The 22,098-nt window shown below is 45.4% G+C and overlaps 1 protein-coding gene across 2 annotated transcripts in view; it reads right to left on the bottom strand.

Annotated features, from left to right (window-relative positions):
• Positions 1-22,098, bottom strand: part of LOC147448793 (putative proline-rich receptor-like protein kinase PERK11) — a 150,242-nt gene that overhangs the window by 72,931 nt on the left and 55,213 nt on the right. Inside the window, exon 2 of one of the 2 annotated variants that reach the window (XM_086522455.1) lies at positions 16,095-16,295. The exons of the other annotated variant lie outside the window; for it this stretch is intronic. Coding sequence (XP_086378581.1) covers positions 16,095-16,122 — 28 coding nt within the window. The 5' untranslated portion in view covers positions 16,123-16,295. The remainder of the gene's footprint in view (positions 1-16,094; positions 16,296-22,098) is intronic. 2 annotated transcript variants of the gene reach the window in all.

Below are 22,098 nucleotides of genomic sequence, written 5' to 3'. Positions count from 1 at the left end.
TCACGTCAATTGGCCGGCCGCTAAGTGCACGGTCCGCTCTCAATAAGTGAAAAGATACACAAGGGGAGGCTGGACAAGCCCTTCTTTCTTGGGATTCCTGTCACTCTTCAACAAAACACGATTAGGAATCGCCACGCCCAAGTAAACTTGCGTTCATGCGATCGCAACAAGAAAAAAAAAATTTATTGTGGTTCTTTCCTTGAGTAATGCAAAAACACTTCCAAAGGTCTGATACCAATGTTAGGTGCAGCGGAATGAATGTTGTATTTTCTCAAGATTAGTGACCTTTATGCTCAAGGTTCCTTTTAGTTCTTAGGGAAAAAGAGAGCTTTCCGTCTTATGGAGAGTGCTATGATCATGAACAAAGTGATGGATATTGTGCGTGCAAGTGAATGAGACTGAGAGAAGGAGAGAAGAGATACGACACCGAGAGGTTGTAAAACCCTCCTCCTAAGGCCCCACTCTCATCGACGAGAGTGGTCTATTCTTTGATTGCACAAAGGTGTACAATGCGTATGCAATGGACTATGCAACTTGGTCTATGCCGATGACGATGACGACGACGATGACGATGGCTGAAATCTGAGATCTTCTAATCGCTGAATTTCAGGACTATTTCGGTGGCTGCAAATGACTGTTTTGACTATGTTTTCTTGGCTGAAAAATGAGGTTTCTTAGGGCTGAAAACTGATGGTCTTTACGGGCTGAATCTGCTGCACTTTAGGTGAATAATGCCGGTCTTAATTTGCTGCTGAAATCCAAAAACGCCAGGGGCTGAAATTGGTCCTTCTGTCGCCGGGGTTCTGCAAATGCAAAAACGCTAGGCTGATCTGCTGTGTCGTGATGATGCCGGGGCTGATCTGCTGTGCACAAATCGCCAAGGCTGATCTGATGCAAAAACGCTACGTCTTCTGTGGAGAAAACGCCAGAGTAGTCGCGGGGGTTGGTCTTGCTGAGAAGTTGCTTGTTGAGCAAAATGCTCCTGCTGCCTCTTCTGTTGTGGAGTGCTAGCTTGGGTTTGCTTATATATTAAGTTACCCAATTTGCCCTACTGACTACCCAACAAAAGTCACTTAATAAATAAGTGAAAAATGTCAAAAATAGGGAAAATGGGATAAAGTCACTTGAAAAATTCCCAAACTGACTCTGATGGAATCTGAAGGGAATACTGATGATCATGCTGTGTGCAACCGGAGGATATGCATCTATTGCTAAGGTCTACGAATAGACTCACAAAAAGTGCCAGATCACTTCTAATCTAACTTGACTTGACTCTCGGAACCCTGCTATGGTGTAGCTTGTCCACGGACACATAGGGTTGGGATGTGTCACGTGACACTTTGCCCTTCTCATGTGAGATAATTCCCATGCCACATGGCAACTTCCTCCCCAATCCTCGCAACTCTCTCAAGCCCAATAAATATAAATTTCCAGTTTCTTCCTCAAGTAGGAGAACTTCTCGAACACCTTTCAAAGCATAACTTGCAGCTCCGGTCACCGAATGACACACCGTAACACACGGCTTGGAGCCCAAGTTCTCAGCTACTTCTAGAATTCACAAATCTCAACATTTCTAATTCAAATTATCAAGTTGGCCCGGTTGCCCTGGCCACATGCAACTGCACTGACTTTCCAAGTTGAGACCGCCTACTTCGGATGCTCATAACTCATGATGCACAAGTCTGATTCATGAGCTATAAAGCACGGCTGAAAATGTTTATTAAAAACCATGTCTTGGGGACTCGAACAACCCAAAACATCAGCATCCAAGCCTAGCAAAACCACACCTTTATACATGAATGTTTACGTGGTCAATTCCAAGACTTGGAGGGCTATGTACACATATATACATGAGGCTACTGGGCAAGCTTTTTGGCATGATCTAATGACTTTATGTTCATCAAAAAAATGCCTGACATAGCTTGCCAACTCCCCCTAGCCTACTGGATCATTCATAAAAAGCAGAGGTTTCTAGGGTGAACAACTGCTGCAACTCATTCCCCAAAACCTCATTCACATTCTCAGATGTCGTCACACTATCTTCCTCTATTGATAGCATTTCATCTGTCACAATTATCATCAAACGTGTCAGATATTTCTTCAGTCTGTAACCATTAATACAATATTTATGATGTGCACCACCCAAATTTGCCAACTGATATGTGCCATTGTCAAACTTGTTCACAACAGTAAAAGGACCTTCCAATTTGATTTGAAACTTTTTCTCGAAAGTATTGTCTAACTTACTATTGTATCACAACACAAGATCACCCTTTTCAATTCCTTTATCTTTCAAACATTCATTGGCCTTTATCTGAGCTTTCTTTGACACTTCTTCATAGCAACTTAAAGCCAGAACTCTGTCCAATTGCAAACATTGTAGATACAATGGCCTGTAACAACTCCATGCATATCCTCGAGCTCTGTAGCAACTGACCCTTCGAGCCGCCTCAACTGACAAAATAGGCAACTTGGAAAGACTTTGCAAGTTGGTAAAACTTCTTCTGCTACTCCTGCTTCTTCACTTAGGGTTTGAGCCCCTCGGCCGGGATCTGCAAGTTGGCTCCGTTCTTCAGTGGCCTCACATGTCAGCAATTTCTGACAAAAGCTAGTAGCAACTCCATGCATATCCTCGAGCTCTGTAGCAACTGACCCATCGGGCCTTCTCGACTGACAAAAATAGGTAAAAATCGGCAAGACTTTAGAGGGTTGGTAAAACTTCTTCTAATTCTGCTTCTTCACTTAGGGTTTAGGCCCCTCGGTCGGGATCTGCAGGTTGGCTCCGTTCTTCAATGTCCTGACACGTCAGCAATTTGTGACAAAAGCCAGTAGCAACTCCATGCATATCCTTGAGCTCTATAGCAACTGACCCATCAGGCCTCCTCAACTGACAAAAATCGGCAACTTGGCAATACTTTGCATGTTGGTAAAACTTCTTCTACTACTTTTGCTTCTTCACTTAGGCAAGTTGGTAAAACTTCTTCTACTACTTCTGCTTCTTCACTTAGGGTTTAGGCCCACCGTCCGTCGGGATCTGCAAGTTGGCTCCGTTCTTCAGTGGCCTGACACGTCAACAGTTTGTGACAAAAGCCAGTAGCAACTCCATGCATATCCTTGAGCTCTATAGCAATTGACCCATCCGGCCTCCTCAACTGACAAAAATAGGCAACCCGGCAAAACTTTGCAAGTTGGTAAAACTTCTTCTGCTACTTCTGCTTCTTCACTTAGGGTTTAAGCCCCTCGGCCGGGATCTGCAGGTTGGCTCCGTTCTTCAGTGTCCTGACACGTTAGCAATTTGTGACAAAAGCGAGTAGCAACTCCATGCATATCCTCGAGCTTTGTAGCAACTGACCCATCATGCCTCCTCAACTGACAAAAATAGGCAACTCGGCAAGACTTTGCAAGTTGGTAAAACTTCTTCTACTACTTTTGCTTCTTCACTTAGGCAAGTTGGTAAAACTTCTTCTACTACTTCTGCTTCTTCACTTAGGATTTAGGCCTACCATCCGCCGGGATCTGCAAGTTGGCTCCATTCTTCAGTGGCCTGACGCGTCAGCAGTTTCTGACAAAATCCAGTTGCAACTCCATGCATACCCTCGAGCTCTGTAGCAACTGACCCATCCGGCCTCCTCAACTGACAAAAATAGGCAACTCGGCAAAACTTTGCAAGTTGGTAAAACCTTTTCTGCTACTTCTGCTTCTTCACTAAGGGTTTAGGCCCCTCAGCCGGGATCTGCAGGTTGGCTCCGTTCTTCAGTGTCCTGACACGTGAGCAATTTGTGACAAAAGCCAGTACCAAGTCCATGCATATCCTCGAGCTCTGTAGCAACTGACCCATCGGGCCTCCCCAATTGACAAAAATAGGCAACTCGGCAAGACTTTGCAAGTTGGTAAAACTTCTTCTACTACTTCTGCTTCTTCACTTAGGATTTAGGCCCACCGTCCGCCGGAATCTGTAAGTTGGCTCCGTTCTTCAGTGGCGTGACACATCAGCAGTTTGTGACAAAAGCCAGTAGCAACTCCATGCATATCCTGGAGCTCTGTAGCAACTGACCCATCGGGCCTCCTCAACTAACAAAAATAGGCAACTCGGCAAGACTTTGCAAGTTGGTAAAACTTCTTCAGGTACTTCTACTTCTTCACTTAGGATTTAGGCCCCTTGGCCGGGATCTATAGGTTGGCTATGTTCTTCAGTTCCTGACACGTCAGATGTCTGTGACAAAAGCCAATAGCAACTCCATGCATATCCTCGAGCTCTGTATCAGCTCACCCATCGGGCCTCCTCAACCGAGAAACATTGGTGCCTGCATGGCGAGGGCCCACAGTCTCAAAGAACTTACCAGTAACTAGATCTCCTACTTGGGTCCACTAAGATGCCTGATGATGAAAGGCAAACACATGGCGCCGCTGCTTAATGGTGATCAGCTCCTGTTGAGCCTACTGCATCTGCTCCTCCATCCATGGTCTACGAGTGTGGCTCTTCTGTATCTATTGTAAGAAGCAAAGCCCCAACGGAGCCGCTTCTCCTTCTCCTTGATCGCAACTAAGCGAGTTGCAGACTCCAAGAAGAACCATTGTCATTTGTATCATTGGGAATGGGTGCGGGGGTGCATTCTCCTCCGAAGCCTGAGGGACACGATTAGGAGAAGAGGGTTCATCAAGAGACAAAACAAAATCTGGGTCTCCAAGTATCGGCACATCAAGGGTCTTCATGGAATACTTGGAGGCGATAGCCCACTCTGAAGGTAAAACCTCGTCGAAGAAAACATCATGGCTAACTACAGTATCCTTCTTCTCTGGATCATAAAGTCGATAACGCTTTGAAAGAGAGAGTTATAGCTGACAAAATATATTCTTTTGGACTTGGGGTCAAACTTGCCCCTCTGCTCCTTCGGTACATGGACATATGCATCACTCCCAAAACTCTAAAAATGAGAGACATCGGGCTTCTTACCAAAATAGGCTCCAAACAAGGTCTTCCCAGGAACTAAAGAGGTTGGAGATCGGTTTATGGTATGAACTACCATCACAACTCCCTCTTCCCATAAAGACTTTGGCAACTCTCGATGCTCATTCATGGTCGGTGCCATTTCTACCATTGTCCTATTCTTCCGCTCCACAACTTCATTTTCTAAAGGTGATCCGGTATTTGCAAGCTCGTGCTTGATGCCATGGTCCGCACAAAACTAAATAAAAGCTTTGGAGGTAAACTCCTCTCCTATGTCCAATCGAATAGTCTTCAACACTTCATTGATTTCTTTCTCCACAAGAGAGCGCCAATTCTTGAAGAGGCCAAATGCCTCATACTTGTGTGTAGAAAGTATACCCAAGTAAAGCAGCTGAAATCATCCACCAGCAACATGAAATAGAGAGCCTTGTGGAGGGGAGGGGTCTACATAGGTCCACAAAGATCAGTGTGAACCAACTCCAAAACAGCAATGGCTCGGCGTGTAGCAAGCCTATGAATAGATTCTCGATGTTGCTTCCCGCAAATGCAAGTTATGCATTTCAAATGCTTAGTTCCCAACATCTGGTAAGCCTGTAAGCATCTGATCACGAAAAGCAAGCCGAAGAGCATCATTGTTCAAATAACCAAATCTAAAGATCACCTGTAGGTATCCGTGTCGCCCAAGAAAGAGCATGGAGTCTATAGCGTCCGTTCTCCACTGAGGCCTCTCTGACCTCCTTGCCGGATTACCGATCCCAAATAGATACTGCATCCTCTGTAAAAATCACCTCCATGCCAAGATTGCGCATCTCGTGCACAGACATAAGATGAAATCCCAACTTCGGAGCATAAAGGACCTTGGAGGTATGCATACTCCCTTTGCCATCAAGAATCAGCTCCATAGATCCCTCGTTGTGAATAGGAATTTCAGATTTTTCACCAATAAAGATGGTACCACAATGTCGTTGCATGTTCGAAGAAAGATCCTTCAAAGGTGTCATGTATCGTGAAGCACCACTATCCAAAATCCAATCATGATTATCTCGAGCCGCAAGAGTCACTGCCGCCAATGATCATCTCGAGCCGCAAGAGTTGACACAACCTCGGATGTTTCAAGAGAGTCCTTTGAACAAAGGTTGGTCACTACACCACTGCCGCCGAAGAAGTCGAAGCATCTTCAACTTGCTTTGGACACTTCCTCCAATAATATCCCTACTGACCGTAGTTGTTGCAATGTCGTTCCGCCTTCAAGGTTTCTCATTCAGCATCATTCTTCTTGTCCTTGGTGTTGTTGCTTTTCTTCTTACCCTTCTGCTTCTTGTTGTTGGAAGAGCCAGTCAAGGCTTCGAAGCCTGACTTCTTCCCCGTATTAAATTGCTCCTCATGGTCCAATGCCATTGGAACAATCTCGTCCCAAGAGATAGTATTCAGCCGGCCACTCGTAATCAATGAAGAATAGAAGTTCGTGTACCAAGGAGGCAATTGGGCCAAAAGTTGGGTGGCCATATCCTCTGAACTTTTAAGCTTTCCCATATGAAGTATCTCTCGTTGAATCTCCTGCAATTTGTTGATGTGATCCCGCATGGAAGAGTGCTTCGCATCCAGGGTTCTCAATTGCACCTCAAGGGCTATCCGCTTCATTGGAGAAACTCAATCATAAAGTGAAGAAAGCCCGTCCCAAATCAGCTTCGCAATCGTATATAGTCGACTGATAACTGATGGTGTATTGTTGAGGATAATGAAAGACCGGATTCGAGCATTAATGCGCTCCCATAACTTTGCTCCTGCAGAGTCCTTAGGGTTTTGAAAGTTGCTTGAGACAAAACCTCCAAGCTCGTAAGAATCGAAGAACACCATCATGGTAGCTTTCCAAATGGCACAGTTGTCTCCATTCAATTGCCAATCCGAGGGAAAGGTAGGGAGGGTAGAAATCTTGATTGGTTGATCACAAAGTAGAACTGGGACCAATTTCCGACTCCTCGTTGACGGTTGGTCCACCACCACTTGTCCCATCCCCATGATGTACTTCGTCATCACGGGCTGAATTTGTGTCGAAGTCATCACTCCTCTCCATGGTGTTGGAGAACTTGGGCATGTGACAAGGCTAAGTCGAGGTAGAAGAGAGAAAATTTGCAAATCTGCCCACTACAGGCAAAATCAGCCCCAAGCGAGTGAAAAACGCAAAAAAAACAGCAAACCGTCTCTTTTCATCGCAAAAATTCAGCACCAAAAACTCGTACAAATCACCGATCCGCTTCAAGAGCCCGTCGTGGCTTTGATACCATGTCAAAGGTGCATTGGAAAAGGGTGAATCAGGTGATAAACTTGTATGCAACCGCGAGTAAACCTCCTCTCTAGATCGGGCAGCCAATAGATCTCGGATCTATTGCGATGGATCTCCTCGTACTTAAGCTCCTAGCGCAAACCGCCCACCGTACGAGCACGGTAACTCACCACAATCAATGCCACACCAAGAGGGTGTGCACACGGCAAGGGAAGGGTATCCCTAGCAAGAGGAAGAGAGATCGCTAGTGGAAAACACCAGAGAGAGAGAGAGAGAGAAATGAAATGAAATGAAATGTTATATTAGCGTCTTCAAAAGGCCAAAATGACCTATGAGACCAATCAGTTACAAAATAGTGAATCTAATACCATGTCTGGGTACAAAAGAACTAGAAAAGAACTAGAAGTGGAACAAAATACTACTACTACTACTACAATCTAAAACTACGTGGGTGTAGCAACTGATACAATAGGTACCCGGTAAACTGGATGTAACAGTGTGTGAAACAAAGATGGAAGAAATGGTGAGGATCCATCCTCATCTGCACTCTGAATGTCGAGAGAGTATGGCTCGAATCTTCTGTTGTAGTCTCCGTCGATGCTGTGTAGCTCCTCTCCTCAGTCGCGGTCGTCTGTATCTGTGTAGCTCCAATGCTCGGTCGATGAGAGTGCCAGTAGTGGTCAAATGAGTGTGGGACGAGCTCTGCAGTGGTGGCTGCTCCTCTGGCTGTCCCATATCTAGTGAAAAGAAATCTGTAATGTGTCTCTGGGACTGCCTCTCTCTAGCTCTCCCCAGTAAAGTGTCTCTATACCTGTGTAACTCAAGTAGATGAGAGTGCCAGTAGTGGTCAAATGAGTGTGGGACGAGCTCTGCAGTGGTGGCTGCTCCTCTGGCTGTCCCATATCTAGTGAAAAGAAATCTGTAATGTGTCTCTGGGACTGCCTCTCTCTAGCTCTCCCCAGTAAAGTGTCTCTATACCTGTCCAAGACATCTCTGATCCTCATAACTCATGACCCTAGATAGAGGACCAAAACCCTCTCTGAATAAGCAGTGGAAACGCCCCCGTATCTCATAGAACACTGTGCAATGACATATGTAGTGCAACTCTGTCTCTGGCTCTCTCTGGCATAATCGGCATATCCTGTTGTCTGCTGGTATCCCTCTGAATCTACCAGTCTCAATCTCGAGCTGATGTGAGGATGTGCGTATCTGACCAATGGCACAACGCAAACCATGAGACATATGTGTGTCCATGTAGCTGGGTCGAATCACAAACCCATCTCCTGTGAGGTGGAGAAGATGCTCTCTATAGAAAGCCATCTTCGTGCTCAACTCCTGAGGCGGCTCTATCCATGTCCTCCTGGTGTCGAGCTGGATCAGGTCCTGACGAATGAGTCTAGTGATCTCCACCCGTGTAAGAGACAGCGAGGGTGCCTGAAGAGAATACTGGAAAGGGGGCAACCTGTCCATGGTGAAGCCATGCGTCTGAAACCATGAAGTCATCTGTGCATACCAGCATGAAGTGTCCCCCTGTAGAGCTAACTGTCTGGAAGACTCAAGGGCCAGTCTAGCATATCTGTCTCTAGTAGTATCCCATAGGCTGTGCACAAAGGACACTGATCTGGTAAGCGCCTCAATCTCCATGCGGGGGGCAGCTAGCTCTGCTCGAATGATCGCGTGAGGTACGGAGGCCTTGGCTCTAATCAATCGGGAGATCATAGATACCAAGGGCCTCTCCATACGTCTCCAACCATCCTGGCCTACAGGAGGTCCCCATACCTGTACCCCATACATCATAGCTGAGGCTACTAAAGTATCAAAGAGCCATAACTTTGTCCGAGGTTCCTGGAACTGAACCTGCGAACACATCCTCTCCAAGCCTCCCAAGGCCGCATAAGCTCTGGTCAGTCTAGTCTCTGCTGCTCTCCCCAAAGAAAACCTCCGCCCAGTGAAGACTATCCCAAGGTAAGTGTATGCATCTGTATACTCCACAATCTCTTGACCATACGTGAAGGTCGGTGCCGATCTCCTGATCCACTGCGGTGTGGTGTTAAACACCATGACCTTGGTTTTACCAAGGTTTACAGACAATCCACTATCCGCTGCAAAACTGTGTAATGCATCCAACTGTCGCTGCATACCCTCTGGTGAGTCAGAGATCAAGACAATATCATCAGCATATAACAACAATGGGATCCACGTCCCTGCCAACTGGGCACCTCTATCACCCTCTCTGTCAATGTAATCAGACACCTCATCAACATACATACCAAATAGAGTAGGAGACAATGGGCAACCCTGTTTCACCCCGATAGTGGAGTGAACTAAGTCAGATATCCCCTCTGGGGTGCGTACATGTCCCATCACTGATCTGTATAAAGCCATAATCCCCCAAATCAACACTGTGGGCACCCCCATCTCCTGCAGTCTGCGCATCAGTCGAGCTCTCGGTACCATGTCAAATGCTTTGCGGAAATCCACAAAGCTACAATAAATCCGTCTCCCATGTGACCTGCCCTCCTCAATGATAGCTCTGAGTGTCAGAATATGGTCAAGAGTGGAGAAACCCCTCCTGAAACCTGCCTGTCCCTTTGCCCGTACACCCTCACCCTCTGCCCAGTTACTCAACTGCTGCTCAATAATGGATGCATACAATCGTGCCAGTGTGTGTCCAACCATAATAGTGCGGTAATTTCCAGGCTCTGTAGGATCACCTGCCTTGAATATAGGCACAATAGTAGACAACCTCCAAGTCTCAGGTAATCCCTCACACATGGCACGATTGAACAACACTGCAAGAACCTCCATCAGCATATCCCTAGCATGTATAAAGTGCTCCGCTACTAGACCGTCATGATCGTAAGCCCTCCTGGTCCTCATCCTGTCAATGGCTCTCTTTACCATCTCAGTGGTAAAGAAGGTGCTCGTAGGTGGACATGGCTCTGTAGGATCTGGAAGGGGATCCTGCCCAGGAACCGTATATAACGATGTCGCATACTGGCCCCACACATCAGGAGAAGTAATCACTGGGGGAGGGGAGTGCTCATGGAAGAGTCGCCATGCCTCGCCTGAGTCTCTACTCAAGAACAACTGATACAAGTCTCGCTCCATCTGGGCCAGGTAAGCTCGTTTCTTCTTTCGCACAAGACGCCGGAAAGCAATCCGCGACTGTCTGTAGGTGATGACTCCTAAATGAAGATCCCTCTGAAGCTGGGCTCTCATCTCTCTGCACTCCTCATCATACCAACTATTCTGGGGCATGCTCCCAGAATGTCGCCTCCGATCCGGTTGAGTGTGTGGGTATGCCTCTGATGCTGCATCATGTAGTGTCTCAATCAGTAAAGTAGTGCACTCCTCTACTGAGAGGCCTGGAGCAACTGTGCATAGACGATCCCAGATCGCCTCTGTATAAACCGAGTCAGTCTCTGGTGTAAATGTATAACGGGTGTGTGACCTGCCTCCTGATTTCTGGGCTGTACTAAACTGAAAAGATACGGACAGTGTCAAGAGAGCATGATCCACTGCTACGCCCACTGGTCTGGCTCCCACTGTGAAATCTTGAATACAAGGAATAAAGCTCGGCTGTGTCATAACATAGTCCACTGTACTGGCCCCATGTCTGTGTGGAACGCATGTGAAGCCTGCTGCTCCAGGAAACTGCTGTAAGCCATTAAGTATGGCTAGCCCATGTGTAGTCGTCATCTCCGTGAGGTATCTCCCATACTCAGTCTGCTCTCTGTCATGTGAGCATCTGTCAAACCCCAGCTCACCCACATCCAACTCTCTAAGCATCTCATCTGAAGTGTCGTAGAAGACTGTCTGACAGTTGCCCATTCGAGCATTGAAGTCTCCTAGGAGGATGATATCACCATCCCTAGAAAACTCCCATATATCATCATCTAGAATTGAGAAAGGCGACTGCCCTCTGGATACAGCATATACTGACGTACTGGGGGGGAAGTAACATATAGCAATATATAGAAATCGACCTGTGTCAGCTCTCAGCCTCACCCACATGTATCTAGCCTGATCATCTCTCCGTACAATATGTAGTAGTGGCTGTAGCTCCTCCCTAAACAACACCGCTACTCCTCCTGAACCTCTACTCCCATGCTCAGATCTCGTGACTGTTCTGTGGGCTGTCTCCCATTTGTATCCCACCACATGTGGCAACAGTTGGCCAGGGGCCTGGTGAGTCTCTGAAAAGAAAACAATGTCCTTGTCTCTGAAACTGTCCTCAAAGGCACCAACATCCAACCTCATAGACCCATTACAATTCCAAGTCGCCATCCTCAATGTGGTCCCATAGGTCTCGCACCGTCATGTAGAGCGCCGCTCTACAATCACCACCCGACCATCTCTGTAAAAGGCCATCTTCCCCTTCTCCCTTGCCGCTTGAATCTCGGGCATTACTTCTCTCATATGCGCAAGTTGTGAGAGAGTGAGGTCATCGCCTAAGAAAATACCTGTCTTCTTGAGAGTAGGTCTCTTCCTCAAGAATTCCTTCTTCTCTTCCAATGAAGGGAAGCGTAGTATGAGAGCTCTTTCCTTTGAAGATTCTCCGGGGCCCTCACTCTTCTTGCCCACTCTCCATGCCTTTGTGTGTGAAGGCTTCTCCACCCCCATCATTGATTAAAATACTATGGAATCCTAAAAAATCCTAAACTGCTATGTGTGGACTAAGAAGCTAAACAGCTAGCTGGGATAGCTAGATCACAGGAGATCCAGCATCGGTCGCTGGCGGATCTCATCAATCTCCTCCATGGTCAGTAGCCTGATCGGGCGTCATGCATGTCAAGCCAAAGTGACCTGAATCCTCTGATGCAGCCTCCGTCGATGCTGTGTAGTCCTCCGCAGTCGTGGGCGTCTGGATCTCCCCAGCTCAGGCGCTCGGTCAATCAGTGTGCCTCTAGTGTAAAGCGACGAGCTCTGCTGTGGTAGTAACTCTTCCGGGTGTCCAGTGGCAGCTCTAAAGAAGTCTGTGATCTGTCTCTGAGACTGGCTAGCCTCTCCTCTCATCAGGCTCTCTCTGTGTCTGCGCAGCTCGAGCAAAAACAAGCCCGGGCATCTCTAATCCTCGTACCGCATGACTCTAGAGAATGGTCCAAAGCCCTCTCTGAACTAGCAATGGAAGTGGCCTCGTATCTCGTAGTAGACGAGGCAGTGGCATTTGTAGTGCAACTCTGTCTCAAGCTCGATGTCACACACGGGGCATGTCCTGGCCTCTAATGGTACTCCGTTGTATCTCCGAGTCTCGATCCGCAGCTGGTGTGAAGATGTGCGTATCTGGCCAATAGCACATCGTATCCCATGAGACAAGTGGATGTCCATGTATCTGGGCCTCGTCACAAAACCATCCTCCGTAAGCTGGAGGAGATGCTCTCTGTAGAAACCCATCTTCGTGCCCAGCTCATGTGCTGGCTATATCCATGTCCTCTTGGTGTCTAGTTGAGTCAAGTCCTGGCGAATGAGCCTGGTGATCTCAGATTGTGTAAGAGTCAGAGAGGGTGCATCCAGTGAGTACTGGAAGGGAGGCAATCTGTCTATGCTAAACCCATGTGGCTGATGTCATCTCCCCATACCAACATGCTGTATCTCCCTGCATGGCTAACTGTCGAGAGGACTCAAGTGCAAGGCGTGCATATCTGTCTCTGGGAAGTTCTCACATGCGGTGTATGAAGGAGACAGATCTGGTGAGCGCCTCAACCACCAGTGGAGGGGCAGCTAGCTCTGCTCGTACAATAGCACGTGGTACTGAAGCCTTGGCTCTAATGAGCTGCGAGATCATAGAGACTAGAGGCTTCTCCATGTCCCCCCATCCATCACTACAGCCTGTCCTCCCGTGATGATCCAGTGAAGGTCCCCAAATCTCAGCTCCATAAAGCAGTGCAAAAGCCACCAAAGTGTCAAAGAGCCAGAGCTTCGTCCGAGGCTCCTGAAACTGAACCTGTGAACACATCCTTTCCAATCTACCCAATGTTGCATGGGCTCTGGTCAATCTAGTCTCTGTTGCCCTCCTCAATGAAAATGCTGGCCCACTAAAAAGCACTCCAAGGTAAGTGTAAGCATCTGTATACTCCACCTTCTCCTGGCCGTATGTGAAGGCGGGCGCTGACCTCCTGATCCACTGTGGGGTGGTATTAAATACCATGACAAAGAGACAGAGAGAGGGAGAGAAGAAAGAAAGAAAGAAATATATATTAACGTCTCGAAAGAGCCAAAATGGCCCATGAGACAAGAAACTATACATCTGGTAATACATCTCTCATCTACTGAAACAGAAAAAAGATCTACTCAACATCATAGTGATGTTTGAGTCTACAAAGCTAAAACTAAGAATATGTACAAATACATGACTGATCCCATCCAAATCTGACCATCAACTTCTATCTCCCTTTCCTCTATCCCAGGATATCCCAGATGGGTAGATCCAGTATAGAGAGGCCGCTGAAAGGTGGCACTCGTCTCCGATGTCGAGCGATGATGCCTCTGATTTGGTGCAAATGGCGGGGTCTGGGTCGAGGCTCGGGTGGTCGAGGACGGCGAGTACGACCCTGTGCAGTGGCCTGATCAAGACGGACTCCTCTAGGCCTCGATGGACGTGGTCCTGAGGGTGTGGTTGTATCCATAGACGGAGTCTGTGTCCCAAGGTCCTCTCCCTCTCTACTGAAGAAGTCACGCATAGTGCGCTGTCGATCTGCTGGTGGAGAACTGTCTTGTAATAGTTTGTCCCTGTGCCTCCTCAGCTCTAGTAAAAAGAGTCCGAGGCATCTCTGGTCCTCATAATCCATCACCCAACGTAATGAAATGAGAGAGAGAGAGAGAGAGAGAGAGAGATGAAAGGAAACGAAACAAAATATATATTAAATGTCTTCAAAAGGCCAAAATAACCTATGAGACCAAACTGATCAATCTTGGTGGATCTAATACAATGTTTGAATACAAAATAAAAAATGAAGTAAATTGAAAATCATCACATCATCAATGCCCGAGGATGCCCGGCATCAGGCGTTGTCCGAGAAAGCATTGCATCGGTCGTTGAAGAGCATCGTCAATGTCCACCTCTGTAAATAGCCGTATTGGACGTCTCCCATGGCGTGCTAGAATAGTCATGATCCTTTGATGGAGCCTCCGTTGGTGTCTTGGTCGCCCTTGTAGACATGGGCGTCTAGCTCTCTCGAGCTCAATGGCTCTATCAACACCTACACCTCTGGTATAGGTGGGCTTTTAAGTCTGCTGTGAAGCTTGCTCATCTGACTCCCGAGTCCCTGCTCTAAAAAAATCAGTGACCTCCCTCTGTGAATGTCTCCCACTACCTGATCTCCTCAAAAGACTCTCCCTGTGTCTGTGTAGCTCTAGCAAAAACAACCCAAGGCATCTCTGATCCTGATATTTGATGACTCTAACCAACATTCCAAAGCCCTCTCTGAATAGACAATGAAAGCGGCCTCGTATATCATAGTATACCGGACAATGACAAATGTGATGTAACTCTGTCTCTGGCTCTGCTGGTACTCTCCTAAATCTGTCAATCTCAATCTCTAGCTGATGCGATGATGTGCACATCTGACCAATAGCACATCGTATCCCATGGGATAAATGAGTGTCCATATAGGCCGGTCTGATCACATATCCATCCTCTGTTAGTTGAAAGATGTTCTCTATAGAAATCCATCTTCGTGCCCAACTCCTGTGTCGCAGATGTATCCCAAGTGCTCCTGGTATCTAGCTGAATCAGATCTTGACGTATGAGTCTAGTAATCTTTGTCTATGTGATATCCATGCTGAAATATTGTGACTGAAACCATAATGTCATCTGCCCATACCAGCATGTTGTATCCCCTGTAGTGCTAGTTGTCGGGATGACTCAAGGGCTAGCTGAGTATATCTGTCTCTGGGGAGGTCCCATAAACTATGCATGAAGGATCCTGATCTAGTAAGTGCCTCGACCACGAGAGGGAGGGCAGCTAGCTCGACTCGAATAATCTCATGTGGCACTGAGGCCTTAGCCCGAATCATCCAAGACATTGTAGAGACTAAAGGCCTCTCCATACATCTCCATCCATCAGTGCTACCAGATCTGCCATGGTGGTCCACTGAGCGTCCCCAAATCTGAACTCCGTAAAGCATAGTTGAAGTCCTCCTGAAACTGAACCTACAACACGGCATGGCGGAGTTCCGAGCCAAGATGTATTGGCCCCCAAAGACTAGCACCCCTTCCGGTATTTCTTTATCATTAGGTCCGCAAGTACAGCTCCCCGAGAGTCCAACTCTCTCCGAGCAGGGTGGCGGGTAGAGGCAGAGAGCAGCAGCTTTGGGCAACAGACTTGGGCAGTGGGCAGCGAGGCTGCAAGCTCAAGCAACGGGCAGCACGTTGGGGCAGCACCGAGGAGGCGGGACGCAGGTGCATGGATGCAAAGGCAGCAGGCGGGGCAGGCAAGGGCAGGGCTGAAGGGCAAGGACGGAGGCTATGGCTACTAGTCGAGTGTGGCAGGCATGCTACAGGCGGCGTAGGCAGAAAATAGGGGCAGCGAGATAACACTGGGCGGCACAGACGAGGCAGGTGGCGGCCCAGGAGTGCAGCCAAGTCAGCCAATCCAGGCCAACGATGGAGGGTGTAAACAGCAGTTGAGGGCGGGAGGTGGCAGGATGCAGACAATGACGGGCAGCACACTAGCAGGAAAGCTTGGTGGCGACGCAAGTAGTGGGGTAGGTCACAAGGCCTTACGGTTAGAGGTCGCAGCCACACACACTGTAGGATTAGGGTTTTCATAGGGCGGAGGTTTCCCTCATTTTCCTCCCCCTCTCTCCCTCTCTCCCTCTCTCTCTCATACACATACACATACACAAAAACTTTAATACCTGAAGACGTACGCTGAGCAGGTGGCATTCTTCAGCCAATGTGCACAGATGGAAATTCAATGCCTCCATTCTTAGATCTCTTGTCTACTATACACAGACAATAAAACACAGCAACAGCCACAATGATCACAGTCAAAACAGAAAGTACTATCCCAATAATGACACTTGTGCTGACTGTGTTGACTGCGTTCTGAAATGAATCTGGAAAGTTGAGCACACATAAGAGTGTCAGTGGCTGAACCATAAACAGTGCATACTGCATGCAAATCAGATGCAAACAACAGCTTTTAGGATTGGTTGATTTGTGTTGATTATACAGAATTTTGAAGTTATAAAGCACTAAAAGCAAGTCTATCATTGTGGATACTATGTAGGAAATTTTTTTCGTTCTTGCTTGAAGTAGGCATGTCAACAAGCCCTCATTATGTGACAATACAAGCACACTTGCTAGAAGTACTAAACAGAATTCATTTGCTTGAAGTAGACATGTCAATAAGCCCTCATTATGTGACAATACAAGCACACTGCTAGAGGAACTAAACAGAATTCACTTGCCACAGCACTCCCTGCACTTTTGGTCATTGACCTTTTCTTAATCTAATCATAACTGGCCTCTTGAGACCTATGTAGATATCCGTATGGACATAAATGAATGCCCAATTAAATTTTGATGTTTTTGCTCACATGCTTAAGAATGATTAAGGTGCTACATTATCTCTTACTAAGAGATAAGGAAACGAGCACTAGAGTTTCAAAACATTTTGTTGACAGAGTTTCAAAAGTTTCAAAATCATTTCGTCAAAGTTTCATGATAGAGATTATGCTAGAGTTAACAAGTGACACACAAATTGTTATGAAGAACTAAATGAGATTCAAAAGGTCACTTCGATCTTCAACCGAAGTAAAGCATGTACAAGACCATGCACTTTGGATACTGAAGACAACCTTTTGCTTTAAAACATTGTCAGCTGTTTTTATAATTGATATGATGTCGTGGGGGATGTACTTGAGAAGTCAAGTAGCTGAGTTTCTGGCTGTTTTCTAAGTTACTGGCAAACCCATACTTGGTGCTTGTATTTTTAGCTCCAAACCGCATTTTCAGCCTGCATTCTTGAATGATGACCGCTCCACAAACGATGCTTTATTTGAGTAGATTATTGCTAGAGAGAGCAAGACATAGTTCTAGCTAAATAATAGAGACAGAAAGAGAACCTAAATGAACTCTAGTGATAACGCGTTGTCGGAATGTGTGCGGTCTAGCTGGGAAGGTGCAAAACCTTTGGCTGTGAGAGTTCGTGATGAGAGTCACAAACACTTTGTGAAAAAGCGTTTGTGAAGAATCACCAACCCTCTTTCTAAGAGTGACAGAAAATCTAAGAGCATTCGTGACAGCAAAGTCACAAACCCTCTTTCCTATCGTGCTTGGAGTCTGCTTATTTTCGTAGTCGAGATTATGATCAGAGGATCACCAAATTGCATTCAATTTCACTTTAAAAGACCATTTAAAAAACACTAAAGTTTCAGCCATGAAACCTCAATGCTCATACAAGCACAATTCTCAATCAAAACCCAAACCTCTTTCATGGTATCATGTAGCCTCGCCCCCAATTACATAGTCGTAACATCAAACAGTTGAAAGAATGCTCGAGCTTCCACCTTCACGAAGACAATTTTCTGATTTTGCAGAGATTTATGAGCTTCTAAAGTGAAGCTCACACACCATTTTGATAAGGGAAAACCCTAATTCACTCCCTCACAAGCTCAGATACAAGACTGCGAAGAGGCGGGACTGCAACACACATAGATTGGGCAACCATGGAAGCTATTTCACAGTAGAGCAAAATTGCTGGTATTTTCTGTAAAAAGCAGCCCTCCCTCTCTTACCCACGGAAATATGAGCTGATGTGTCAATTTTTGGGTCATTTTGCCACTTTGGACCAAAACTAGGTCATTTTCAGCTCATTTTTGACCCAAAAAATGCCATTTTTTATGCGAAAAATCTTAAACGGAGTCATAAAAATCCCTAAATTTGTGGGATCACTCGCATAAGCATAAAAGGCATAGATAAGCATCATTTTTAATCAATATACCATTTTGGGTCACTTTCCATGCAATTCTGCAACGGTGTCTGTTAGCTACTATTTTTGGCAGTTTTTACCCGCATCAGTCTTTATAGGCGAGATGAGTGTGCCACCATGAAACACTTGGACTATGTACATTGTCAAACCAAATCAAGCATCTTATCAAGTGGAAAAGCACGCAAATGCGCCACATCCAGGGCCACGACTCCCCGAATAGGTATATACATGATAATGACCGCAGTAGATGCTTCAACATATATCACAATATGTACATGATTGCTTTTATTTACATACACCGAGAAGTGTCAAGAGTGAGGTGAATGTTTTTATTTCATACTATGTACGTGCCACGGCACGACATCCACCCTCTTTGAACCTTCACATCCTCCGGTATGTGCCACAACAACATTTGTAGAGCATTAAAACTCATGGTTAGACGGAATATTCTCACTTTTATCCTCAATTTGCATATAGTTGGCTTCATCATCCTCTTCACTTAGTTGTGCATCAAATGGATCAGCATCCCCTCTTCTTTTGAATAATTTAATTCTTTTTCTTACAATGAGAATTTTCAGTTCTGTCTCATCCAGTTCACGCAAGGTGTAAGTTGCATTTCCATGCACATGTTTGACAACATAAGGACCAAACCATCTCTTTGCAAGCTTCCTTATTGTAGAGTGCTGGTTTTCAAGGCTACTATCGTACACCAACACCCAATCACCTTCTTTCATGTCTTTTGGTTTGAGCCTATGTATCTTGTCAAATCTGTCTTTGTTTTTTAACCTTGCATTCTTTAGTCGAGCTTTTGCAAGCTCAATGTCTTCAGGCCTTCTTTCCAATTGCCGTATGCGCAATGTAAGAAGGTCTTCTCTACTCATTCCATCTTCCCATGGCAATACATTCCATGTAAGAACTACATCTTCAATTGGCATCACAGATTTTGGACCATACATCAATTCAACAGGCATATAGCCAGTGACTGAACTATGTGTTGAACGGTCAGCCCACAATGCAAATGGCAGTAACCTTGGCCACTCTCCAAGCTTACCTTCACAAGCCTTAGCTAAAGCTTTGATTATTGGAGGATGCCCTCTTTCACTTTTTCCATTTCCCTTTGGATTATAAGCACAAGTTAAAGCTAGTTTGGTGCCCATTCTAGAGAAGAATTCCCTTGCTTCATCAGCATCCAATTCTCCTCTATCTTCAATTATCTTTTCCACACACCCATAGCGACAAATCACATCTTCAAGAAGAAATTTACATACAGCTTGTGTACTCTCTGTCCTCAATGCACGGCCTTCAACATGATTAGAAAAATCTTCTCTTGCAAGCACCAAATACCTCATTTTCCAAAGTCCCAAAGGCATTGTGACCAAGTCCACAAACCATTTGTAATGCATGGCTAATGGATAAGTAGGATGTAGTCCATCACGATGTCGTACATTTGAATACATTTGGCATGTCACACAAGACTCAACAAACTCAGCCACATCCTTATACATCCCTTTCCACCAATACCTTTCTTTTACCTTAGCAAATGTTGCCCATACACCTCAATGTCCTTCCCATAGATTTTCATGGAACTCCTTGATGATTTGTTGTTGAGTAAGCTTATCGCATACTACCCGCAATGGTGTTCCAAATCTTCATTTAGGATGCTTCCATAGGTAGCCATCCCTCAAGAAGTATCCATATGCTTTTCTTCTTATCCTCTTAAATTCCTGCTCAGTCCAATCATTCTTCTTTTGCAGAGTGATTGAGTAGCGACCTATCAAGAGCCATTCATCCTCATATAGTTCCTCTGAAAAGGACTCAAGTGAAGACACAAAACATGCATGACTACTGTTTGCATGATCAATAGTGTAAAACTTTGTGCCTACATCATCTCCCTCAATAATCATGTCCTGCTCATCTTCATACCTTGCCCTAGATAGCATATCTGCCATTGGATTGTCTTTCCCTGCAATATGATTAAACTTAGGATTCAAGGACTTTATGTAGGCTATCCATCGCAGCATTGCAATCAGGAATCGAACAGTTTGTGATCATTCCAAGAAGAGGCAAACAATCAGTTTCCACAACCACTGATGCCCCTATCAAGTACTCCTTGTCACACCTCAATGCTGTAACCACCCCCCATAGTTCCCTTTTTACTTGTGCATAATCTCGTTGGCGAGAACTCAGAATCTTGGCTCCAAATCTCACCACATACCTTTTTTCTTCATCATCATCTTGCCCTGCTGCCCATCCTATCCCTGTAGGACTCGTATCCACTGTCACAATGACAGGTCTCTCACATGCATAGTCTACCTTTCTCAAGGTTGGCGATGAAAGAAGTAGCTTCTTTAGCTTTCTCATGGCTTTTGTGTGCTCTTCTTCCCATCGAAACTTCTGATTCTTTCTCAACAACCTATAAAGAAGATCTGCTACATGTGCATAATGTGGTATCCAAATAAGATAGAAGACGCAAGCACTAAGAAATCTTCGAACTTCAGTTATAGTTGTACATGTTTCTTTCATGTTTTTTGTTGCATCCATCTTTTTTGGACAAGGCCTTCCACCATACGGACCACACATATGCCCCACAATCAACGCTTCATTAACTCCAAATACAGATTTTTGTCCTGATAGGGTAAGATTAACTTCTTCCATCCTTGACAAAATCTTCTCACAACCTTTGATATGGTCTATAACAAACGTGCGGCACCCCCTTGAATCCATAGCTTCATCTTTATCTTTGTCTTCACATCCTTTGATGGGGACATCATCAAGAAATGGCATTGTAATTTGAGGTATGAAGTCACGTAGAACCTTGTTCATCCCATTCATCATATGTGCAACTGAATTTGTTGCTCCTTGAGATAAGGTACATATCCTTACAAGTCCCAAAGGTGTTTTCATAGTTGTCAGATCTCTACTCTCAACATCTAGCTAAAATTGATCGTACCCTGAATAGAGATCCCCCATTGAGTAAATTGACCTTCCTACAAACGCCTCTGTAAACTCATCCACTATAGGTCCTGTAACCACATTCCTGATGGTAACCTTGTTTACAGCTTGCATATCTTGTATGAATCGCAAAGCTCCATTCTTTATAGGCACAGTGAACCACCTTTTCGAATATGGCGCACAAGAAGGCTCCAAGATACCCATGCTAATCTTTTCATTGAGTAGTTCTATTAGCTTTGGCAAATGTGCTTTCGGAACCGGAATTGGGTGTAGATTCCAAGGTACATGAGGGATAGTGAAGATCACCGTAGGTGCAATAACATTAGGATCAACACACCCTATCTCATGTGGCTGGAAAGCAAAAGCCTTACCATGTCTTGAAAGCATTTCTTTAAGACTCTTTTTCTCTTCTTCTGTTAAAAACTTTTCACAGCCAACTTTTATCTCTTTTAGGGATTCCATTGTGAACTTGTGTCAAGTTCTTTTTGGATCCCTGAGACTCGGCTGCAAAGAAGCTTGCTCTAGCTTTTTCCTGCAATCTGATGGTAAAGGTAAGGCAACTGGTCTCACTTTCTTTGCCACCGTTTTGTACTTGGTCTCCACACGCACTTCCAGTCCTTCATTAGCATTGAAATCTTTCTGATCTTCAAAAGCCTCAATCACATCATACATTTCCATAGAGCATCTTCCACAATGTGGGTTCCATCTTGCATGCTAGAATCCATTATAGCTTCAAGCTCAAGCATAGTATCTACATGAGAAACTTGTTCAAAGAAACCTAAAATGCATTTACTATCCTCTATGAAACCATTTTCTTTCATGTATTTCTATACATTATATACATATTGTCGTGCAGTTTTTTTCATATCCTCAAGCTTCATAAAACATATTGACCCATGCTCTGTTAATCCCTGGAAACCTGTAGAAAAAGCTTCTTCTCACTTTGGGTCAAGAGAAAATATTTTTCTTGTACC

Source organism: Adiantum capillus-veneris, chromosome 10, assembly GCF_014529385.1.
Source record: "Adiantum capillus-veneris isolate H3 chromosome 10, ASM1452938v2, whole genome shotgun sequence".
Taxonomy (NCBI): domain Eukaryota; kingdom Viridiplantae; phylum Streptophyta; class Polypodiopsida; order Polypodiales; family Pteridaceae; genus Adiantum; species Adiantum capillus-veneris.
This window is presented reverse-complemented; position numbering and strand designations above follow the sequence as displayed.